We start from the raw sequence: 23,916 nt of genomic DNA on the forward strand, positions 1-23,916 counted from the left end.
CCAGATGCTTTAGGGGTTGCATGAAAACACTATGGGCTTCTCCTCCTTGAGAACAGGATGTGAGCATGATTAAAAATGCCATTTCTGAGCATTTTTTGCAAAGTTTGGTTCAAGCTTAACATTACGGCTCAGCAAGGTGGGAAAAAGCGGGGAGAGGAAAGGGAGCGGCTGGAACAGCAGCTTAAAAACGTCTGTGGGATTCAGAAAGAGAATTTCCAAGTGAAGAGGCGGCTGATAAACCCCCAGGAAGGCCAGGCTGCTGGGATGAGGCAGGCAGAGTCTGGAGCAGAGCCTGCTGTGCTGGGAGGGCCGGGAGCAGAGACAGGACCGCAGCGTCTGTCACCCGCGGGTGTGACAGCGCCAGCCCTGACTGCTGCATTCATTTGGAGGACAGTGCTGCTCTGCCTCCAGATTCCCCCTTGCCCTATTAAATACTCAAGCCAAAGAGCCTCCAGGCTGGAATCATTAGAGGGACAAAGGGTCAACAACATTAGGAGACTGATAAATATCCCTCCCTTGCAAGAGCTGGTCCCAACTGAGGATGCTCTCTGCGATGCCAGCTGCACACAAGGATTTTTCCTTCCGTGCGTGTGCATTTTGAAAGCATTGGCTGTCTCTCCCAAATGGGCAATTTCTATTTGGAGACCAGATGTATTTTTATATCAACAGGGGAGAAAAGTGGGAACTCGGCTTCCCAGTTAATAGTTCAAAAATAAAAACAATTCCGCAACAATTCTGCACAGGGAACGTCAGGAAACATTTAGTGCTTCCTTAACTGGAGTTAATTTGGTATTGCCAGTGCATCAGAGTTGCAGGGGAGGCTGAGGAGATCAAGCCAAGCCTGATGGGGCAGATCTGCAGGCACAGCAGCGGGGATTTGGGAGGAGGAGCCCCCATCTCTGTGCTGGCTGTGGAAAATCTCCATGTGCGCTCCCACAGCAGCCGTGCTTGTTCAGAGAAAAGACAAACACGGGAGGTCACAGGCTTTAAATGCCCAACAAAGGCAGCCTAACTATTCTATTACAAACCCATCATGTTTTATAAGATGCTTATAAGCAATTTCCAGATTACCACTCTGAGCAAAAGCGTCACTGACAGTCAGAGCTATTCAGCTCAGAGGTCTCCAGGCCCACTCCCCTCCTCTCTCATTTCACTCAGCAATAAACTCTAAGCCAATTATGAGCGTGTTTACAATATTCAGGATCCTATTCATCAATACACCGTGCATCCTCTTCCAGACGGCCAATGGAGTGTACTTGATGTGCCACTTGTGAGACAATTAAATCCCTCAAAGAGATGAGGGTGGAAAAAAAATATGAAGAAGGAAGAAGAGCTGCTTTGCTGGGAAAGAAGAAAACCCCGCTGAGAGCTGTTCTACAGGGCAGCTCTCTCCCTGCATGCTCCCCTCCATGAGCTTTGGGAGCTGTGCCCTGGGCCAGAGCCTGCCTGGCTCTCTCCCCTCACCATAGATGGGCTGCCTATCACTGAGATTTCCATTTGCCCAGTGCAGCTGGAATCAGCCCCTGAGGGGATGAAAAGGGATGGGAAGCAAACACTGAGCCTGTGCCTGTTTCCCCCAGAGAGCAGCAGTAAAGAACCCTCTATGTACCTTTCCATCCAAAGCCCAAAGTTTCCTTGGGAAAAGATTAATTCAAACCCCAGGAACAAAGCCTGAGTGACTGTGGAGTGAAGCAGAGGTGAAAGCAAAGCTGCTTTGAGCAGAGCCACAGGCACAGCTCGAGGTACAGGGAGAGGAACCAGGCTCCTGGGGGGATCCCTGCACCCCCAGCTGACCCCCAAGGGGAGGAGGGAAGCTGAGCAGAGAGAAGTTTGAGTTAGGATCAATACAGGACTAACAAAGAAACTCCATGTACTGTGTTATACAGGAGGTCAGGCTGGAAGGGATGATCTAATAGTCCCTTGTGATCCTGGATCAATGAATGCTGTCTAAAAACATAAACACAGGCTCTGGCTGGCTCCCCCCTCCTCTCTCCTTCATCTGTGCTCACAGTCTGGAAAATCTGGAGTTTTGGGGGCTCATGTGGTCCCTTCCCTCCAGCAGTAACATCCCATGGGTAGTGCTTACAGCCACTCCCTTCCAGACCCTGCCCAAACCACCAGGAATCAGCAGCAGGATGAAATCCACCCTGCTCCAGAACCTCTGGCAAAGGATGAGAGCAGGATACCATCAGACAGGCTGCAATCCCCTTGTTTCTGCTAAAAGCATGGAACTTAAAGATATAGGAAAGCTTTCAAAAAATAAATGAACGAGGCCAATTCATAATTACTGATCCTCTGGCACAGTCATTGGGAAAGCAGCAGGGTAAGGCTGCTCACAGGGGGCTCTCAAAACACACAGAACTGGTGAACACAAGCCTTGCACAGGTTACAAATTAGGGAACAGCCACAATATCCAAAACTCCCCTAAAATCAAGGTAGTGGAGGAGGTGGGACACGTGCAGAGGTTTCCTGATGTGTTAATGTTGGGTCAAAACCATCCTGTCTCACCTTGCTGCTGGCAAACCTGAAAAATAAGCTCCTGTCCTTCTGTATTATACGAATTTTGAGTTATTTTATCAGTTGCACCAAAATTACCCCCTTTAGGGTTTGGGTTGTGGGTTTTGTTGCTGCCCACATGGGGGTTTTGGCCTGAGTGCAGCTTTCCTCGGGAATGCTACCAGCCCAAACCTGGGCTAAGCCTCAGTGGGACAGAGCCTCCAGGCTGCCCTCCCCACCTGGGGCAGTGCCAGAAGGGCACAGCTCACCTTGGCATCCTGCTTGGTGACGAAATCCACAAAGCCAAAGCCCCGGTGGGATCCCGTTCCTGCCATTTTCTTGGGCAGCCGGACAGTCTTGAGCTCTCCAAAGGTGCTGTGGATCCAAGGAAAAGCAGGGACAGCATGAGATGAAGGCAAGAGTCACCCCCTCCCCACAAAGCCTGGCAGTGCCAGCTGCAGAGCCACACTGAGTGGTGTCCTGCAGCCACTCTGCTGCCCTGCCCAAAGCAAATACAACCAGCTAAAAACTCAGCTTGGATTTCAAGGATAATTCTGGATATAAAACTTAACAATACAAGAAACTTCTTTAATGTAACTGCTTTTCTCCTCCTTCCCTCAGGAGATCCAGCCAGAATGCCATGCCCTGCTCAGGGTGAGCAAAGCATCTCCAGGTTACCAGGGCTGCTCCAGATCCCACCAGAACAGATTTATTTGCACCTTTAAAGAGGGGCTGGAGTGCACAGGATACTGGCAGGACACAGAGCATGGCCCCACAGAGAATTATTCTGTTTTCAGAACAGCTCCTCCATCCCCAGAGGTGTCATCCCTCCAACTCCAGGGATCCTGGGCATTTTTTATGATTGGATTTCCTCACTCTAACCCTTCAGCCTCTCCCATCCTGCAGCTTCTGTGCTGGAATAAACTGGTTTTACCTAAGCTTTCTGGATGTAGAAAGGGAAACAGGCGAATCCAGCAGACCACAACAACCTCCATATCCAACAGCATTTCAGACAAGTTTTGCAGTGTCAATGGAAAACCAGGAATGGGGAGATAAGGGGGTTCCTGTCCCACAGAAGGAACCTGTGGCTTGAGCAGCAAAGCATGCAGCCATCCCACTTTGTCCAAAAACCCTAAAAAGGTTTTTTAGCCCCAAAGGCAGCACGTGCTGGACATCCCTCTCCAGTGCCATCCCCTGGAGAAATTCCAGGACAAAGCCAGCGCTTTCCCTGCTGCCAAGCTCCCTCTTCCCCTCCCCTCGCACCCATTTATCAAACACATATGCACAAACTGCAGGCAATAAATATTTAATGTGGCCCAGGTCTGAAGAGATGTGTTATTTTATTTGAAAATCTCCACACAGGCGTGCATACACAAAAGGAGCCGGGGATACAGCAGTGCCAAAGAGCACCTGGGAATAAACACAGTAAAGGCCATAAACGCTCTCGTGAAATGATATAAGCTAAATCCTGGGAGTTAACCTGCTGCACTGGCAGCATGACCAGGCATTCATCCACCCAATTTCCTTAGGCAACGTGGTGTGTAAATGCACCATTATGAAGCTTCAAAATGAATCCGCACGTCTCCCGCTCGGTGCTTTCCCTCCCTCTCCCTCCTGCCCCCTCCGAGCTGGAGCCACGCAAACAAACAAACAAACCCAGCACAGGAGAGGGAGCAGCCTCAGCTGCTGGGAGTGCTCGGATCCTGGGGTTTCCAGAGGTCCTTCTGCAACGGGGTGGGGGTGACAGCGACTCCCAGGATCCCTGGAGCACCTCAAGCGCTGCAGTTGGGTGAAGGGAGAGGCAAGGGGACAGCTCCTGAGCCATGGAGATGCCCATCTAGCTAGGAAAAACGGGAGGTAGGAGCCATGGGCACTCTCCAGTCTCTCTCTCTCCATGAAAAATATCAAGGACATTGCCTGGGGGCAGCAGAATATTTGCTGAAGGAACAGGAGCAGAGTATTTGCTCAAAGGGAGGTCTCAGACAACGCTCAGTCTGTGCACTGAAACACCAACGTGTCATTTTGACACCAAGACCCAGCACTCAGGGTGGCCAGGGGGTACCCACAGGAGCAGGATGGCTCTGGATTCAGGGTGCCAGGGAAGCTGTCCTGGCCCACATCAGCTTGGGCAGAGCTGGGAGAAACTGGCTCTTCCTTCCTCTGCAGCTCAGAGCAGTCCAAGCCACCCACACATGGAGAGGTGTGGAGGGAGGGGACACCTGCTCCAGATCCAGAGCAGGGCTGCCCAGGAGCTTTCCCCGGGCAGTGGGAGCCAGCAGGGGCTTCCAGAGGGATGGATCCAGGGAACAGGCGAGGTGGAGGGGTGAGGGAAGCCGAGGGCACAGGGCTGACCCCAGAGGGGCCATGCAGGGGAACAGCATCCCCCCCACTGCGGCGCTAATTAGAAACCACAACACAGCAATTACCGGCGGGAGCTGCGAATGAAGGCAGAGCTCCGGCCTTTAATGTTCTCCTCTCTGGTGCCAGGCACAGACTCACACCTCTCCTTTCCAATTATTTCTCCTGGATTTGGGGGGAGAGAGAGGCAGAGGCAGAAGGAAACCCAATTACCCCCTGCAGTGCCAGGCTCCCTGCCCAGGGAAGCCAGAGGGAAGCCAGGTGCTGACAGGTTTGCTCCCACTCCAGCTCATCCAAGCTCCAGGATGGCCAGGCATGGATTGTGTCATGGGCAAAGGCACAGGAATGGGAGGAGGAAAAGCATGGAGCACATCACCCAGGTGACACTAGAGCATAATGGCAAGAGAGGGAAGAAAGCAGCTTTTCCATATGATGTCGTGGAGCTGTTTGAGAATGTGCTCCCAGACGTTGGGATGGCTGTGGAGTCACAGCAAGTCAGACCTGGTGGCACTGCCAGCTCCTTCCCCTTCCAGAACAGAGCTCTGATGGGCACAGATGGAGTGAAAAAATCCACAGGCAGCCCAGGGTGAGGGTTTCTCTGGGTGCTGGTGCCTCTCTCCTCTCCAGGTGAGCAGAGATCAGCAATCCTGCTGCCAGCACAGCAACAAGCCAGGCTTCCCTTGAGCAGGATGGTTTACAGGGAGGTTTCCAGCATCAGTGAGTGTGAAACCAGAGCTGTTTCTGGATTTATACTCACTCACCCATCCATGCCTTCTCCAAGTGCTCCTGACCCCCTGCACCAGGGCTGGTGGTTGTGGGAGCAAAGCCCTTTCAGCTTGAGACATCGACTCGTTTGCAGTCAGCCTGGCTTAACTTTGCACAAGACTTGAACCTCAGTGCTGAAGAGCCCACCAGCCCCCTGTGCCTGGCCTGGAGCTGGATTTCTGACAGGACACTGGGATGGGATGGGATTTCAGTGCGGCCAAGGTGTGCAGCAATCCCAAATCTCTTGTGAAACCCCCATGGAGCTGCTCACAACTAACACAGGAAGGTTTGGGGGCCAAAAGCAAAGAGTTTTGCTGCAGAAGCAGCAGGATGGCAGAGCCCCTGGTGACCAGCCATGCTCCAGCTGCTCCAGGCTTCCTTCTCACAGATCCATGAACAACATGTCCAACAGCTATTCTCTGAAATCCCCAGAGAAATCAGGACCAGGAGGGGAGGACAGAGGTGTGGAGGATGTGGCTCTGCCTGGGCTCCCCTGTCCCTGCAGGCCCTGCCAGCCAGGCTGGCAGCTCTGGCCTCACACCTCGCTCTCCCAGGCTTGGCACGTTTTCCTGCTGTTGGCTGGGAGGGATGACAGCCTCCACAAACACTGCAACTCCTATTTCCTAAATGAGAACCTTTGTTTTGTGCCCATCCAGATTTGCTGGGAAACAGAAAAAGCCTGTGCTGGCCCTGGCTGAGCCACGATCCACGGGGCTGCAGAACAGAGACAGCCACGAGCTCTCCTTTGACAAGTCACCCCTTCCAAGCTCAGCAGAAACACAGGGTGCATCCCAGAGATGCCAGCAGGGACATCCCCTCCCTCCCACCACAAGAGATGCAGCATTTCTCCATGGCACTGCTGGCTATCAGCTGCTCTCCTGCTGTTTTGGCAGCTCTTCCAGCTGCCATCCTGCTTCCCTGGCTGAACACAGGGAGGAAAAGGAGATTTCTCCTCTTCACTGCAAGCTGGCTGCAGGTCAGAGGAACATCACTCCTTGGGATTGTAATTATATCCTTCTGGCACAGGCCAGCTGGGAGGCAAGTCCTTTGCCTGCTAATTATAGGACATTATATTGCTATTAACCAGCACATTCCAGCTCGGGAGACAACCCACAGCCCACTTGGCTTTGCATGGTCATAGGAGCCTGCACATCCTTCACCAACACAGCCCAGAGGCCACGGGACAGAGGAGAATGGGCACTCAGGTGGGCTCCAGAAAACCTCTTCCCTGTCCTTCCTGCCTCCCTGCTCTCCAGAAAACCCCACAGCTTCAGGCAGCTGTGAGGGCCGTTCGTTCATGGGACAGGTACCTGCACATCAGGGTCAACGTGGAATCAGAGTGCTTTGCTTGGAAGAAACCTTAAAGTCCATCCTGTTCCACCCTCCGCCATGGGCAGGGACATCTTCTGCCATCCCAGGTTGCTCCAAGCCCTGTCCAGCCTGGCCTTGGACACTGCCAGGGATCCAGGGGCAGCTCCAGCTTCTCTGGGCACCCCCCCACCCTCACAGGGAACAGTTTCTTCCAAAGAAGAAACATCTCTCCAGATGGGAAGTGTTCCCTCCATTTCAACCCCTTCCCTGTCTCAAAGAGCAACATTTAAACTGCAAAATCCTTGGGGCAGGCCAGACCTGTCTGTCCTTGATGGGTATTTTCAAGTCACTGGTGTGTTCATCTGACTTGATCTTGGTGCACCCCAAGTCAAGGACTCTTGGGTTGTCATGTTCTGAGGGGAAAAGCACAATTGACACCATCAATCTGTCCACTGCCAAAAACACAGAACATCTTGGAAATCCCACCAAAATCACCCTGGTCTTCTGCAGATGTGTACAGAGGTCCCACTGCACACAGCAGTCCTAAATCCCCCTCTCTGGTTCATATTCCTTCAAGAAAAACAAAACAGCAAAACCACGCTGAAAAACTGATTACGAAAACCTCCATCAAGGCTGCCAACCTTCTCCTGGGTTGCCATCTACTGCCACCACCTCCTCCTCCTCTCCTCTTGCTGCCTTCCAATGCCAAGCCCTGCCCAACTCCCCCCGGTGACTGCTGGCAGCCCCAGGCCGAGCTCAGGCGGAGGAGGCAGGCAGCGTGACCGCTCATCCCAAACGGCTCTGGGCAGGAATGACGAGTCCAAAAGAGACTCAAGTCCTTCCCTCCCCTCCCCGCACAGCCTCAGCCCCAGCAGCCACATGGAATTCACTCAATCCCTTTGCAATGCTCCTCTTCATTTTATTCTTTTTCCCTGCTCGCCCCCAAACAGGACCTTCCCCCCTCAGCGGCCCTGCCACTCTCTGCCTCTGAATTTGCTGATTAAAAGGGGGAGGAAAAAAAAAATACAGTAATGGTCCTTTTTTTCTTTCTTCCTCCTTGAGGAAGGCAGGACCCTGGCAAATGGTTTTGCCCCTGGGCTGAGCCATGGCCAGTTCCACCCCCTGCATGAGGGAGTTAATGGAATACGCAGCAGAAGGGCCCTCCCGCCTCCTGCTCCAGGACTTCAGCTGACTCCAGGATGGCTAATCCCATTACAAGAAAATAACGTGGATAATTCAAGCTAATGAAATCGTTACAAGAATGTGGACAGCCAGGGGTGGACATTCAGAGCCAATTTAACACTCCTTGGTGTTGTTATCCCCAGCACAGGAAATATCTGAAAAGGAGGAAGGGAAAGGGAAGGAGGGAAGAAAAAAGCCTTCCTCTCTTGTTAGTTTAAATCCTGTTAGAGAGTTCAGGAATTATCTGGCATCCATCTCCCCTATTACCATTATCAGCAGCAGCATCAATAATGTCTCCTTCACCTCTGAAAATCAGCAAATGAAGGCACAGGAAGACAAGATGGGAAGGAAACCTCTGGATCCTGGAGCCCAGTCAAACTGAGGCTCCCTCCAGCTCTGGCAGAGCTGTGGGTGGAGGGATTTGGCAGCACAGCAGGGGAGCAGTGTCCCCCTGGCCCACACCAGGATACAGCTCCCCAGTGCAAAGCTGATCCTTCATTTATGTCCTGCTGGATAATCAAAGCTCCTGCAAAATCCCTGTGAAAAGCCAGCGGGACAGGGGACAGCCACGTCTGCACCTTGCTCTTCACCATGGATCATCAGTTTTTCCAGCTTCCTCTTTGCCCAGGAGCATCATCTTTGTTTGGAAGCCCCTTGATCTGCTGCTGCAGCACAACTGGGTTCTGCTTTATGCGATTCCTCCTTTTCCTTGTGCTGCTGCCTGTCCAGGCTCAGCTGCTCCAAGCTGTGGATCCCTTCCCAAGCCTGGTTTTCTGGGCAGGGCTGTCCTTGCTGCCAGAGGCTCCTGGGGCAGGGCCAAAGCCAGGCTCCCCTCACTGCAGCATCTCACACACTCCCTACAATAACACTGCTGCTGCTCCCAGCTCTGGACTTCCCTCCTCATGGAAGAAGTCCATGAGATCCACTAGAAAACAGTCCTGGGGAAGCTGTTCCAGCTTTTGGATTGTCCTCACTCCCTTGGCACCTCTGGAGAACTCCAAGTTTACTTCTTCCTGGATTTATCAGATTTTGGCACAAATCTTCAAGAATTATTTAGATGCCCAACACCACAACTACTGCAAGTGCCAGGGACTATGTGGACACAGATGTGCTTCTTCCAAGGAGCTGGGAACTGACCCACAAATCCCATTTTTAGTGGAAAGTGGCAGCAGCTTCCCTTGGAGCTCGTGGCAAAGCAGGATCAGGAACACAACAGCTTTGGCCCCAGAGCAGGAGGCAGCCAGGGATCTTCCCTCTACTCAAGATGCTTGATCAGGAGGCAGTGGCTACTTCCTGTGGCTTAACTGGCTTGTTTAAAAACACAGCAAAACATTTTATCCCTTCTCGATTTATTTTCCTTAACAGTTGCTTATGAGGGACCTTATCAAAAGCGTTCTGAAATTCCAAGTAAATTAGTCATTAGGCAGGTTTTCAGAACAGTAATTAGGCCACTCCATGCCCCTGATGTATTATTTACCTGAGAAGATCTACATAATTAGGGCTCTTCTTTATAACTGGTATTACACACACTAAATTCTACTCCAGTCTATCGTGTAATTACGCAATTAGGCCGCACGCTAAACAGAAACCAATCCTGAAAACCAAGCAGAAAGAAAAAAAAAAACACCCAACAGTAATTATTATTTTTTTAAATCCTCCATCAGAAGCACAGCAGCAAGTCTTAAAATTTTAATATCCCTCCACTTAAGTCATTTCTAGGCAGGTGCTGCAACCAGGTTTGGTTTCTTAATTTTGCTGTGTTTAATCCTACTTTTGGAGGTTTTATCATCAGGAGATATCAGCTTTAAAGGCTGGTGGGAAAAGGGCCTTTCCCTTGCGTGGATTTGCTGTGCTGGTGGCAGCAGCATCATGTCCCTGCAGCCTCCCTTTGCAGCTCCTCACCCCCTTGCTCCTCCCAGTGCAGGCTGATTTTCCAGGGGGCAGCCAGGTCCAGCTGCTCTGGTGTGACTGCCACACTCGTTCTGCCCTCCAGAGCCAGCTCCCATGCTGGAGTTTTAATGTGAAGAAAGAAATGAGCCCTGGAACCCCTGCAGCAGGAGCTGGGATGTGCAGACCCTCACCCAGCAGCTTCACACACCTTTAGGATGGAGGGATGGGCGTGGGCATCTCCTGATTTGTTTCCCTCTTTCTTCTGGTCCAACTGCAAAGGAATATCCCAGGATGTCCCTTCCCACCTGTGCCTGCCCATGGGTACTGCACATGCTTTGCTTTGTTTCCTGCTCCTTGCTGATGGACAAGCCTGCACCACTGGGGTGGGAAGGATTTCTTTAATCCACTTCTTGCCATAAATCTCTTTTAGATTTGGTGACATCAAGGAAAAGCAGCCAGGACTCACTGACACCTCCTGCAAAAGACACCTGCCTATTCTCCACATTTATTTCCGTGCTTTAAAGACAACGATGATTCACTGTCTGATGAAAGCAGGAACAGATTCCCTCCTGAAATTTCACACCTCAGTGCCTACAATTTCCAGTTCCTAAGGGCAGAGGAAGGTGCACAGCTGGAACAGGGAACACCACAAGCTTTAGGAAGCCCTAGGTTCAAGCACTGCTGAACTTGAACACTGACAAGAGTTTGGGTGTTCAAAGCCACCCCAAAAGAGTTTGAGGATTTAAAGATAACGGGTGGATGTGTGATGGAAGAGGTTACCCAAAACCAGGATGAAGATGCAAAATCCCACTTTAATATTATTCAGGTTTTGTTGTTGCTCCTCTTCTCTTGGGCAATCTTACAGAGCTCTGAGCTGGTTCTGGTCACAGCAGGGCTCTTGTCCCCTCTGCTGTCATGGGCCAGCCACTCTCAAATCCCCTCATTTCACCTATCCAACATCTTCCTTCTTAATCCTGTTAGTAATACTAATAACTATTTTGTTTTTTGCTGGGGGAGACAAAAGTCATTCAAGCTGGTGGAGAAAGAGCCAGCTCTATCAGGACATCTCCCCCCACATCCCCTCCCTGGAGCACAGCAGAACCAAGCCACGCTCCCCTGGCAGCTGTCCCTGAGATGTACAAATGCAGCAGTCACCTACAGACCCCTATATCCCAACCCTCAGGAAATGTCAATCCTTGCACAGCCTTCAACAAGAGCCTCCAAATGCCTGCAAAGCCTTTCTCAGAGCTCACACTCCTAAGCCACAATTCTCCCAGCACGCAGCACCTTGCAGGACCAGGGCTTAGAAGCCACCAAGTCACTGCCCTAATCACCACAGGGTCAGGATTTCAAAGGAACCTGCAGCTCCCACAGCGCTGAGATTTGGGGATTTATCTCTCCTGGGCTCTTTTGAAAATCCTGATCAGAGTGCAGCTTTGGTCAAAAAAATAAGTTATGCTAAAAATAGTGCTCACAGGAGGGTCTGGTGCAAATCTCTGCTCCTGGAGGATTCTTATGAGTCAGCTCCTTTCAAAGACAAGAGGAAATTTGTACAACTAGCAACTAGGAAACACAGAAGGAACCCAAAGGTGTACCCAGGGCAGGCTTTGGAGAAGGCAGCCTTGCTGTTAAGATACCAGCTGCATCAACAATCCAAAAAATAAAGAAATATCTTATATTCAGCTGTAGAACCTCCAGCACTGAGCTGGAAAATAAATATAGAAGCAATGAGATATTTATAGGCACACAGCTATTTTAACACAGCTCTGCTTTAAAGAGAATCCTTATTTAAGTCTTGTCCCTGTAAAGCTGCAGGATGACTTAGAAAAATAACCTGATTAATTATTTTCATCAGGAGAACAGAGAAACACAGAGGGAAGATCAAATGCACGCAAGCGCAGCGGCACCGTGGGAGCTGTGCTGGAGGCTCGAACACAAGCAGGCTGCCCAGCTCTCCTGGGCTCAGCACTGTCCCAGAGCCAGGCTGGCCACATGTGGCACCTGCCAGGGGTCAGAACAAGGCGAGGCATTAAGAGCAGGCACAGAACAGCTCCTGGGTGGGGCAGGCTGGGAGCCACCATGCTCCAGAGACAGCAGAACATCCCATTTTCTGCTCGTGCTGGAAAAGCCCTGGGAGCAGAGGTGGCTTTTCACTGCTAACAGTCCCATTTGCCCATGCTGTGCCCCAAACTGGAGGTGTGGCTGCTGCCCAAGCTACAATGGCTCTCCTCCTACTCCAGGACCTTGGTCACCCCTTGCCAACCTGCCATGACACAGCAAAGCTCAGAGGCCACTTTGCACAGTGGGATTTGTCTTTACAGGCCACCTGGAAAGTCCCAAAGGACAGGGAGTGATCGGTGCAAGCACCACCTGAGCCACCATAGGATTCAGTGATGATGTTCTTCCCACTCCATTTGATGGAAAGCTCATTGCTCTCCACCTGTCTCAGAAAGTGCAGGATCTAGAGGACAGAGATTCCACAGGATCCCTGGATGGTTTGGGTTGGAGATCACCTAGCCCAACCCCCCTGCCAAGAGCTCCAAGAAGCCTGGCCATGATGAAAGAAAAGAGGAAGGGATCATCCTTCCTGCCACAACACACCAAAAAAAAAAAAAAATACAAGCATACTTCTGGAAAAAAGGTGAGATGGGCTGTAGGGGTGAGAACAATCCAAATGGCAGGGACAGAGCAGAACGTCTGCCATGGAGAGTGAGCTCCAGCCAGGATGGGCTCAGCAAAGCTGAGCTTGTGTGGGAGCTGTCAGAGGCCCAGCTGATGGCAGTAAGTCCCTGCAGAGGTGACAGCTCTGGCAGATGCACTGAGCAAACAGCAGAAAAGGGGGAGAAATCAGACAGGAGGCAAAGGCAGCTCAATCTTTACAGGCAGAGCTGGGCTGTGCTCGCTGGCATTAAAAAAGGAAGGCAAGTGGTTAAAAAGCAACTTTTAAGCAGCATCTTTGCTGAGCACAGGTAAGGCAGGGCAGGCTGGCAGCTCCCCTCCCTCCCTCCTTCCCTGCTGCAGACCTCCCTGCTGCAGCAGACCCAATTTCATGGGGTTTTTGCACAAGCAGCGGGGTGGAAAATGATCATCGGGAGGCAGCGCACGGCGCTCCCCACATCCCCCCGCAAGGTGAGCGGCCCCAGCCCCACCTGGGTGGGCACCTGGGTGAGGACAGAGGCACCAGTGAGCTCCCAAAAAGGCAGCCATGGTGGGGATGAGGGGCAGCCACGCTCCCCCCAGCACCGTCACCCTCCTGGCTGCTGCCGGCAGAGACAGCGCAGTCCTGCGTGACAGCGTGAAATTAATATGATTTTGGGGGAAGCTGGCAGTGAGTAATGAGCAGCTGAAACACCTCGTCCCCACCCCCTCGCCCCCCAGACTCTTTTAACCCCTCAGCTGCTGGCATGGCATCAAAGAGTGGGAAGAGTAAGAGCTGGGTTAAAGAGAAGTAGAGAAGGGCCATGGAGCACACCTGAAATGGGATTTGCAGGGTGGATTTTGGCACAAATCTCAGTGGTGCTGCTTGTGAGCAGCCCCAGCCTGTTGAGATGCTGAGATTGGCACTTCTGGGCCTGGAAAAGTCAACACTGCTGCTTTTCCAAGTGAGCTTTCACAAAGAGATGTAAAAAAAAGAGAGAAAAAAAAAAAAAAAAAAAAAGGGGGCTGAAGGAAACCCAAGGCTGTCCAAAACACCCCTGGGCAAGGCCCAGAGCCCATCCACGAGTGCACAAATCACTGATGGACAGCAGAATAAAAAGTGGTTTTCCGGCTTCCCTGGTACCTAATAAATGGGAATATGGGCAGAAAAACCATCCCATCTTCACAGGCTGCTGATGTGAATCCCTGGATGCCTGGTAAGGGTCAGTCCCACAACAGCACCTTCCTGAGAGGACAAGGCTCAGCAGCTTCCCCCTGGGCTTAACTGCAGCAAATTTAAGATCTCCTGTCCTCTGCCAGATGCCTGGAAGTGCTCAGGATACTGCTGGGGGAGAAGGAAAGAGAGGTGAGAAGACAGATGGTCATCCTGATCTGCCTTAACTTGATTTCTTCGGGAAAAACAACGTGCAGACAGAGATGCTGCTGGTGCCAGCAGCTGCAGAAGCCAGCACAGTTCAAAGGCCTTGGGCACAGGCACTGCCTCAGGGGAGGTGAGAGACTCTGCAATGGAAGGGCTTTAATTGCAATCACATCCCAAGGCTGAAAATCTCCCAGATTGGGAGAGGGAGAAAAGCTACAGCAGGCATGAGGTTAAAAAAATAATGATGCAAACAGAGATGCAAATAAAGGACACGATGTCATCGTGAGGAGAAAGCTGTGATTCATTAGAGGCTTGTACAGGACCTTCTCGTGAAGTGAGACTGAAAAATACCCACACAAGTGAAAGGCAGGGGGGGTGGAAGGATCAACATCACCAGGAAAGAACTGGAGTTAACAAATCCAACAGACAGACAGAGGAATTTTAAGAGCAAGGAGATAATCATCTTGACTGTACCTTGATGAAAGGCTGAGACACAAGTTCAAAAGTTAGTCCAGTGGAATTTCAACATTATAAATTGTGCAGTGCCTCAGCTGCCAGCCCCAAAGGGCCAACTCTGAGAATGAACAAGAACTGGTCACAGTATAAGGCAAAAAAGAAGAAATGCCAGGTTTTTCCTTTCTTAGACACACACATACTCTTATTAATTCAGACAAAAAGACACCTTCTAACACTAAGAACCCTGAGTGGGTTATTTCCAGGAGACAGCACAAGCAGGCTTTGGTTTTCTCTCTATGGAGAACCACCTGCCCACATCTGAAATTTTTTTGCACTGAAAAAATGGCAAAAAGCCCAAAGCAGAACCCCAGAGTGGCATTTGAACAAGACATTCCAGCAGCCCCTTCCCCAGCTCACTCCACCTCCCCGAGCCCCTCCATGCTGCTGAGCTGAGGAATTTGTGTGGAAAACTAATTAAAGTTCCCTTGGGAAGCTCGGCTGGATGCCCTGGAGAGAGGTGGCAGGAGTCAGGAGGAAGCAGCCCAGAAATTCACTTCATTTGCACAGGACAAATCCAGGTTTTGGGTGGACGTGGAGTATGTGGAGAGCAGAAAAGGGGGAAAAAATAAATATAAAAATCAAATATGTAATGAATATTCAAACCCAGGAAAGGGATGTGCTGAAAAAGAAAATCTTCCTTCTGCTCTTGGGAAGAGCCACCTTTTAAAGCAACTTTGCTAAGATAACACAGAGTTAAACATTTCCTTATCTATGTTAAACACCTTTATGATTCAAACTGAAAAACAGCACTGCAAACCCATTTCCCTCTCCCCCACCCCATGGCTTGCTTTGGAGAGTGGCCAAATTAAAGTGGCCACTTCCATTTCTGGGCTCTGAATATCAACCCAATTCTGCTGTGTTTGGGTTTCCAGCACACAAGAAGAAGGTTTGAAGAAGAGGGGGGGGGAATTAAAATCAGTTTAATTTATGCTGTTTGAAATAGAGAAATAAAGCAGCCCAGCAGATCCCTGTATCCCTACCTGCAGCTCATGAGGCTGGTGCACATTCCTGCAAGCTGCTTCCCAAAAATCTCCTGCACCCTGTATTTTCCTGTGCAACATGCCCTGGCACTGCAGTTTGGGCATGGAAACATCAGGGTTGGTCAAAGGCTGCAAGGATGCAGCTGGCATCAGCTGTGCAGGAGAGCCAGGGCACAGTCCAAGGGGTGGAGCAGCAGAGGGCATGGGGTGCTCCAGGGGGCAGCCTGTGCCAGGGCTCCCCACCCCCATGGGGGAATTCTTTCCCAGTATCCCAATCCATCCCTGCCTCTGGCAGTGACAGCCATTCCCTGTGCTCTGTCACCCCATCCCTGATCCCAAATCCCTCTCCAGCTCTCCTGGAGACCCTTTAGGCCCTGGAGGGGGCTCTGAGGTCTCACTGGAACCTTCTCTCCTGCATCTCCCAGCCTGGCTCCAGCCTCTCCATCAACTCTGGGGCCTCCTCTGGACTTAGTCCAACAGCCCCACATGTCCTGTGTCACCCTGGCAAAGAAGAGACAGACTGACAGCCAACAGTGGGGCTGATCCCTTCAGCCAGGACAGAGGGAGCCAGCAACCACACAATTTCCTTTTATCCAAAACCAAAAACCAAACTCAGCATATCCAAAGGTGCAATCCTTGTGAGAACCTTCAGGCAGCGTGGGTGGGACCCCACAGCCAACGGGTGACAGGGACAGAGGAGGGAAAGCCTCAATCCATAGGAGCATCCTGCAGCCCCAGAGGCAGCCAGGCTGCTCTCAGACACTGAGCAGCCCAGCACAGCCCTTGCATTGCAATGAGGAGCTGCAGTGTGAACACAGGCACCACATCCTCTGTGCCAGCACCCTCAGGAGCAGCCCCGAGCCCAGAGCTCCCAGCATGGGCTGCACCACGGGAAGGCAGCCCTAAAATGTTGTTATCCCAAAGGACAGGCCAAAACAAGGCTTGGGAATCCAGCCCTGTGCTGGAAACACCAGAGCACAGCCACACGTGTGCTGGGGTGCCAAGCCCTCGTGATGATGAGTCCTGGCATGTGCTGGCCTGGAGCAGGGGCCTGGGGAGGGCTTTGGAGAGCTCATGGCCCCACGTGAGAACATGATGTGGTGGCACACTCACCACATCAAACTCAGAGGCACCTTCCAGCTGCCACTGCACATCTGAGACACCTTCTGGTCCAGCTCCCAGCCTGTTTGGGGCAGGTTTCCAGCTGAGCCCGTGCCTCCAGGCAAGGTGCACATTCCAGAATCCTTCCAGCCCTCAGGGGAGGCAGCAAGGTGGGACCCAAACCCTGGTCCTGGCTGCAGGTGCCCAGCTGCCTCTCCAGGGCTTTCTGCTTCTCCAAGACTCATTTCTGGGCACTCCCTTCTTGCAAGCAGAGCACCCTGGGACAAGCAGAGGTGTCAGCACTGCAAGGAAGTTCAGGATTCACTCCCCTGCTCTGCCTGTTCCTTCTGCCACCCTACCACATCAGCAGCTCTGTCCTGCCTCACGTGTCTCCTCCTGGCTTCTCCCAAACCACCGGCAGCCCCTGTGCTACCCCAGCAGTCCCTCACAGCCCAGGGAGATGCTCCCAGTGACTTCTGCAGCTGTCCCCAAGCCCTTGGGCCACTGCCTGCAGGGGGACAGCACGGGGACAAAATTCAAGCAGCTAAGAAGCAGCAGCTATCAGTTATGAGCCATTTCTAGCACAACATTTGAGGTTTTGAAAGTGAAACCCAGCAGTCCTGGCAGCACTGGACATTCTGTATGCATGGAATGCTCTAATTAACTCTGCCCAGCACTTGCTTAACAAACTCACATGTTTTTCCTCAATTTTTTTCTCCTCCTGTGTCTTTCACCAGCACAGATTTTCCACATCTTCAACAGGGGAAGGAGAAATTGTCTCCAGTCATGTAGACTCCATTACTGGGAGAAAGGTGTGAACAGCAAGCATGTCTGGCAGACGGATTCATTATCCCACCGTGTCCTTTATAATGGGAAATGAAAGCCCATTCTGGTAACTACACTTTATTATAATAGGTCAGAAGAAGTGAAAGGCATCATCTTATAAAATTAACTTCATAAAGACTGCCTTAAAAAAAATAAAAAAATCTCTCTGCCAGTTTATCCACTGCATCTCCCTGCAGAGAATTTTTTTTCTTCTCCCAGAAGGGGCTGACTCCCAAGTCTTGTCCCACTTCACTTTTCCCCTCTATCAGAAGGAATAGTTCTTTTTCCTCCTCATCAGGCCCAGACATTTGCTTTGCCAGATGCAATAAACACCAAGTCTTTGTCAAGACAAGGAAAATAGTCAGCAAAGGAGTTAAAATTAAAAGAGACACCCACCCCAAAGGTCTCTGCAAGAAGCAGTGTTACTTTCTCTGTAGGAAAGCCAGGCTGTGGAGATAAGTGCACCTGATAACCTGTTCTTTGCCCTGCAATACCTTTCAATTGCTTTTCTGCTCACTGCTTCTTTAGTCAAGCTCAAGTCCAGCCTCCCAGCTGATGATAATTTTGTGATTTAACAGCTTTGTGCAACGTGTTTGACTGCAGTTCCTACAGATGCAAGGCAAGGGATGGCCAGAGGGGTGATAAACCACCTTCCACACTGAGTCCTGATCTCCCTCAGCTAACTGGCAGGGCAGGGCTGGAACTAAAAACTGCTGCAAATTCCAGAGAAATCAAAGATAAAACCAAAATGGCAAGTTCTCAGATATATCCTGCAAAGAAAAGAAAAACAACTTCATCCCCCAAACACACAGCTCCAAGAACTGCATCCTTTGGTGGGATGAGCAGCAGCTCTGCCAAACTCCAAGCACACGCTGGACTGAGTCCATCCCTCAGCTTGCCTTGGATTGGGCAGGAATCCTTTAAGAAGTGTTTTTCTAAATTTTATCATTTCCTTTTTGAGGAAAATGAAACCCCCATCTCCTCAAAACATTATAAACCACTTGCAAAGCAGCCTGATTTTCAACCTTCATGGAGTTGGTACAGCCAGAGGGAAGGAGGATGGAAGGGGATGCTCTGAAACAAAGAGTTAATTGGAACTCCCAATGAAGGCTGCATGGATCTCATGTGATAGATTCTTAAAGGAGCCCAATTTTCAGAAATTGCCAGGGCTCCAATCTGTGAAAATGTGGCCTTTCACAGATCTCCAATTCAGCTTGCCACGTTTAGAGTTCCTTTTGAAAAAAAAAGTCTTGCCATAAAAGCCCCACAATTTGGTAGGAAAAATTAGCAGCCTTCATGGGATAGCAATCCCTTTGTCTCTCCTCCCCTAACTGTGGCTCTTTGCAAAGAACTAAGCACCATTTACCTTTTGTTATTTTTCCAGGTAGTAAAGAGAAGAGTAGGATCTAATAAAGAACAAAAATGGGTGAAAAACACACACCCACAAAAGCTAAATCTTCACACCTCGCCCAAGAGCGGCCCCTGTAATTGAACAGCAGTTCTCCCTCTGAAGAAGATAACACCTATCTTAAAAAAAAAAAAAAAAAAAGGATAAATAAATCTCTTTAGGGTGCAAGAGAGAGCAGAACCTCCAGGAGAACGTGGCAGGACATGCTCTGAACCAGTGTCACACCCCAGAAAGCCACGGGGGCTGGGGTAGGAGCAGGGCAGCACCTGAGCCTTGTGGAACTGCTACAAGAGGATTATTTTGCAGGCAGAGAACCTGAGTGTTGATCAGAGCATTCCTGACTCCCCCCAAACACCTTAATTAAGCAGCACCTTTCTCCAATGCAGGAAACAGAAGTGCTGTCCCCAAATTCCAGAATGAAGAAGTTCCTCCAGGCTGCTGTAGGAACACAGGCAATGGTGCAGGGCAAGGCTGGAAATGTCAGTGATGGATCCATAAAAAACAAGATCCAAAAGTGTAAAACCAGCCAGGGCAGGGATCCCTGAACTGCCAGAGCTGGGCAGGCACAGCAGCTTGAAAAGTCTACTCTTCAGAACACCCAGCTCCCTTGATTTGCTGTTCCAGGGCCATCAACAGCTCCTGTGGGGCCATTTGAGAAGGGGCACCGAGTTCCCTGACAAAGCTCAAAACATGGAAATATTTGTTTTGGGGGAAAAATAAATATAGCTACACAAATATGTGTTACAGATATTTTTTGAACAATATTAGCATAATCTATGTATTTTTCTGGGGTAATACATACATGTATATAGATTCTGTGTGGATGTATATAATGTGTGTGTACACAAAATAAATACACACACATATAAATTAATATTTATTCCTAAATTAATATTTATTTATTTAAAAATTAATATTTATTTATTTAGAAATTAGTATTTCTTGATTTTTCTCCTGCTGCAGGGCTGGAAGGTGGCTCTGGAGCAGGGGGAACAATAGGGAAGATGCTCATCCTGTAAAACCTGGGACCTGGGGCTGTCACCCTGCGTGGTGATGCCTGGCTGAGTGGCCTGGTGGTCCCCAGGCTGGCTGTCCCTTGCTGTCCCCAGGCTGGCTTTCCTGGGCAGGCTAAGAGTGCCCCCTGCAGCCCTGCCAGCCCTTCCACTGCCAAAGGACTGTTTGCCATTCCCAATAAATCCCTAACAAAAGCCAAACTAAGGCAGGCTCCGACATGCAGAGCAAGCCCAAAGCTGCAGAGCAAAGGCAGCTGATTGAAGGGCACAAACAAAGCAGTCCAGGAGGGTGAGGTGCTGGGCACTGCTCTGTTGTGCCTCGTTTGGGCTGCTCCAGAGGATAGGAGGAATGCCAGGAGTGAAAGGAATGTGTCCCCCCAAGCTGCAGGTTTTTGTTTTGAGGATAAAGCCCAGCTCTGAACAGCCCAGGTGAATGAAAGGGATGCTCTGAGAGCGCTGTCACCAGCTGCAAGCTGCAATATCAATCAGATGTTCCCCTGCCCCTCCTCTCCACAGCTCTGAGGTGCTAGACAAGACAGGAGGGAAAAATCCCACACCAAAAACCCCCCACAGGCTCTGTGCTTGTGATGTACAAACCCTCCCAGCGCCTTGAACTTGACCTTAGTCCCAGCTTTGCCGGCTCGAGCTTTACGAGGGTCACGTCTGTAGCTCAGAGTGTTGGGATTTAAATTAGCAGAGCTCCACGTGCTGAGGAATCTCAGCATGGGCACTGGCAGCCCAGAGGCTTTGCCTGAATCCCTCAGGGCAAACTGAAGCAAAGGCAGCCAAGCTGCACAAGAAAAACCTTTTGCTCTTCTAGAGGCATCTTGTTGTTGTGACCATCATCACATCCCTGTCCAAAAGCCAAGGCATGCTTTGCCTTTAGTGAAATCCCTGGAATTCATCCCAAATGAGTGCTGGAACACAGAGCTTTCCTCACAGCCTGCAAGGGAACAGCCTCCCAGCCACACAGGAGCCACATCTTCACACAAATAAAGGAGGTGCAATTCCATCAACACAGGGAAACACAAACAAATCACTGCCAGGGGCGTTGCACGGCGTGGTCTGAGCAGGTTTTAAAGGGTTAAGCAATATCTCAGACCTCCCCTTTGGAAAGACATGCCCCAGCAATGTGACAAAATCACCCATCTTCTGCTAGGACAAGCCCACAGAGGCCACCTCCCAACACAGGACCCTGTGGCAGAAAAATCAACAATTCCTGCAAACCAAGAGCAGAGCAGGGACCACAGCCTGGGGCAGTGAGCAAAACAATCTTGTCCTGGGAACAGCAAAGATGGTTCTCCTTTTACAAAGTTCCACTTATTTTTCAGGATGGAAGAAGGCTTAAATCACAGCACAAAAGGCTGAGGACACACAGAACAAAGAGGTGATCCCAAAATCCCTGTGTTCTTCCACAAAGACAAGAAAAAACTCACAATATTTACAAATGTGAGAAAGACCCTGTGTGAAAATCACAGCAGCTCCATCCCAGAGGGACCCACAGAGTTAACAAAGCACTTTCCTACCTGAAGAGCTCCCTGATTTCCCTGACAGTGGCCTGGAAGGGGATGTTTCTGACCAGGATCTTGGAAGTTTTCTGCTTCTTGGCAGTCTGTTTCTTCCGGGCTGATTTCACAGCAGGCCTGCAAGGCAACAGGAAGGGCAGGTGAAGAGCAGGGAGCAGCAAAGCCCCTTTGAACTGTTGCTCCCTCGGGATTTGGAATGTGGAAAATTGAGGCACCAGCACACATTGGCATCCTGGGTTGTGGCAGTGGCAGTACCACACAGGACACCAAGAAGGGTCAATTCCAAACACCTGAAAATCCTACATCTGAAAGTGAGATAGCCCATCTTGCTCCAGTTGAGGTCCTCATCTCACATTTGCCACATTTGTCACAAAATCTTACCCTTTAATTGTCAGGAGAATGCATTAATGAATATATTTTTAAAAAATAGCTTAATGTAAGCTAATTTTGATTCTTTTTATTCCTGGCTTATACAACAGTACATGAAATTTTGCAACAGAGTATTAATTTTTATTTTTTTTTTTTACCTCTGGAATTGTATTGCATTCGGACAAGGTCAGAATTTACCTAACATAAAAGACAGCAGCTTATTCCATAAAGCAAAGCACTTCCCATTGTGGCCTGGATACCTCCTGAAGGGATTTTCAAAATCAAACTGGATAAAAATGGTTTATGAAAGAATTGAAATACAAAGTGCAGACACAGGGAGCTGTCAGAATGCTTGTGGTCCCCAGGAACCAGATTTTCAAACAAATTTTGACATTTAACAGGTATCACTTCCAGTAGGGTTTCCAGAGTGTCTGAAGGACAGTGTTTAGATGCCAACATTCGAGTAACTGGATTAATTTGCAACTTTACAGTTAGAATATTCTGTGCTGAATAAGATCTAGGAAGGAATCCCTAAAACTGAGGCTAATTCCAAGTAAATTCACCCACAAGTAACCATCTCCTCTGTGCCTGATTGCTCACACGAAAGGAGCTAAATCCAAACTTTTATTTCAAGCAAGAAACCTGGTTTTGTCTTGATTTGATCAGAATATTATTTTTAAGCTCCTCTTCTCTCAGATCAACAGGTAAAGGACTTCAATATTCAAAAAAAGATTTCTCTCCAAGAACTTTTTAAACCCCTGGGAACTCACAGTGCTGCCTGAACTGCCACCAAAGCAGAGGATTTTTCCTTGAGCAGAGAAGAAAACTCTGCCTGGTTCTCACTTTGGGCTCATTTTTGGCACCCCACTTCAGCTCATTCCTCTTTTTTATTTTTTTTTTCTTTCAAGCAAAACTGAGTCAGCAAAGCAGAGCAAAGGCTGATGTGTTCAACAGCTGGAGCACTCCTGGCCACATCCCTCAGGATGCAGATGTTGGGGAAGAAGGGAAGAAGGTCCCAAGGATTACTGCAGCTGAAATGTTACTGAGGGGAGAGGTGTGCCTTACCTGACAGCTCTCTCTGACAGCTTCACTTCCAGCTTATGGCCATCCACAGTGCAGCCCTGGGAGTGCAAACAAAGAAACAGCAGGAAAAAAGGGATATAATTAATAGAAATATATAGAAGAATTAGAAGTCAAAGCAGCACTAAATTAACGTTAATCAGTATTTGTTCTGTGAGGGGATATCTGGGTCTGCCCCCTGCAAGGGGCACCTGACAGGAAAACTCATGAAAATTCAATCCTTGCACATTTTCTGGGATTTCCACTTTGGATCAGCACCAAGAAACATGCTTTCCCACCAGTCTGTCTTTTTACAAACCCTCTTCCCTCCAAAGCCTGGCCCATTTTAGAGCTTCTCCACCTGTCCAGTGCAACCCACAGCCCTGACATCCTCAGCTACATCTGGAAGTGCCAGGTTGAAGCAAGGCTCAGGACACAACTGCAGGGTGGCAGGCTCAGGCTCACCTGGAGCTGGCGCAGGGCCTTCTGGGCACTCTCTGGCTTCTTGTACTCCACAAACCCAAAGCCCATGGAAAGCAAAGTGCCTGCCAGGAGAGAAAGGGGACTTGGTAAGAAAGCAGTGACAATGTAAAATATGAAAACAAACCAGGAGCAAGCACTGATTGCCAAAATTGAGGGGACAAAAAGCTTAATATCCCATGAAAAGGGCCAGCCTGTCCATGGCTGACCTCATGAGCAGCCCTGGCTGAGATTTTTGAGCAAGGCTCTGCTCTGGACCAGCTGGTTTTGGTGCTGATGTGAAGAGGGGTAACAGATGTTGCACACAAAACCAGTGTTTTGCTTTGCATAATCTCATTGCAACTTCCTTAAACCAAACACTGCAAAGCAACTGCTGGTCCCAATCAGGGGGAGAGATCCTGTTGTGGAGACAGACATTCCCCAAGCTGGAGTGGGCAGCTGCCACTTCCAAAGGAGAGCCATCCTTCCCCTCCCTGCACAGCAAAGGTCTGCAGTCCCACCACACCCCTGAGGAACATGCTGCCTGACACAGCAGCCATCATTAAGGGACAATTAATAATGAGGGGAGAAAACAACACTCTGTTTTCAATTTCAGAGCCTCAGCAGTGGCAGAGTGTAG

General features: G+C 50.0%; 1 protein-coding gene across 1 annotated transcript in view; it reads right to left on the reverse strand.

Moving 5' to 3' along the window:
* The window catches only part of RBM19 (RNA binding motif protein 19), a 52,093-nt gene that overhangs the window by 15,654 nt on the left and 12,523 nt on the right, over window positions 1-23,916 (reverse strand). Inside the window, exons 19-22 of the mRNA XM_041488788.1 lie at window positions 23,283-23,362; window positions 22,824-22,879; window positions 21,390-21,506; window positions 2,766-2,871 (exon numbers count right to left, since the gene is read on the reverse strand). Of these exons, the coding sequence (XP_041344722.1) occupies window positions 2,766-2,871; window positions 21,390-21,506; window positions 22,824-22,879; window positions 23,283-23,362 (359 nt within the window). The remainder of the gene's footprint in view (window positions 1-2,765; window positions 2,872-21,389; window positions 21,507-22,823; window positions 22,880-23,282; window positions 23,363-23,916) is intronic.

Source organism: Pyrgilauda ruficollis, unplaced genomic scaffold (genome assembly GCF_017590135.1).
Source record: "Pyrgilauda ruficollis isolate IOZ18807 unplaced genomic scaffold, ASM1759013v1 scaffold9, whole genome shotgun sequence".
NCBI lineage: Eukaryota > Metazoa > Chordata > Aves > Passeriformes > Passeridae > Pyrgilauda > Pyrgilauda ruficollis.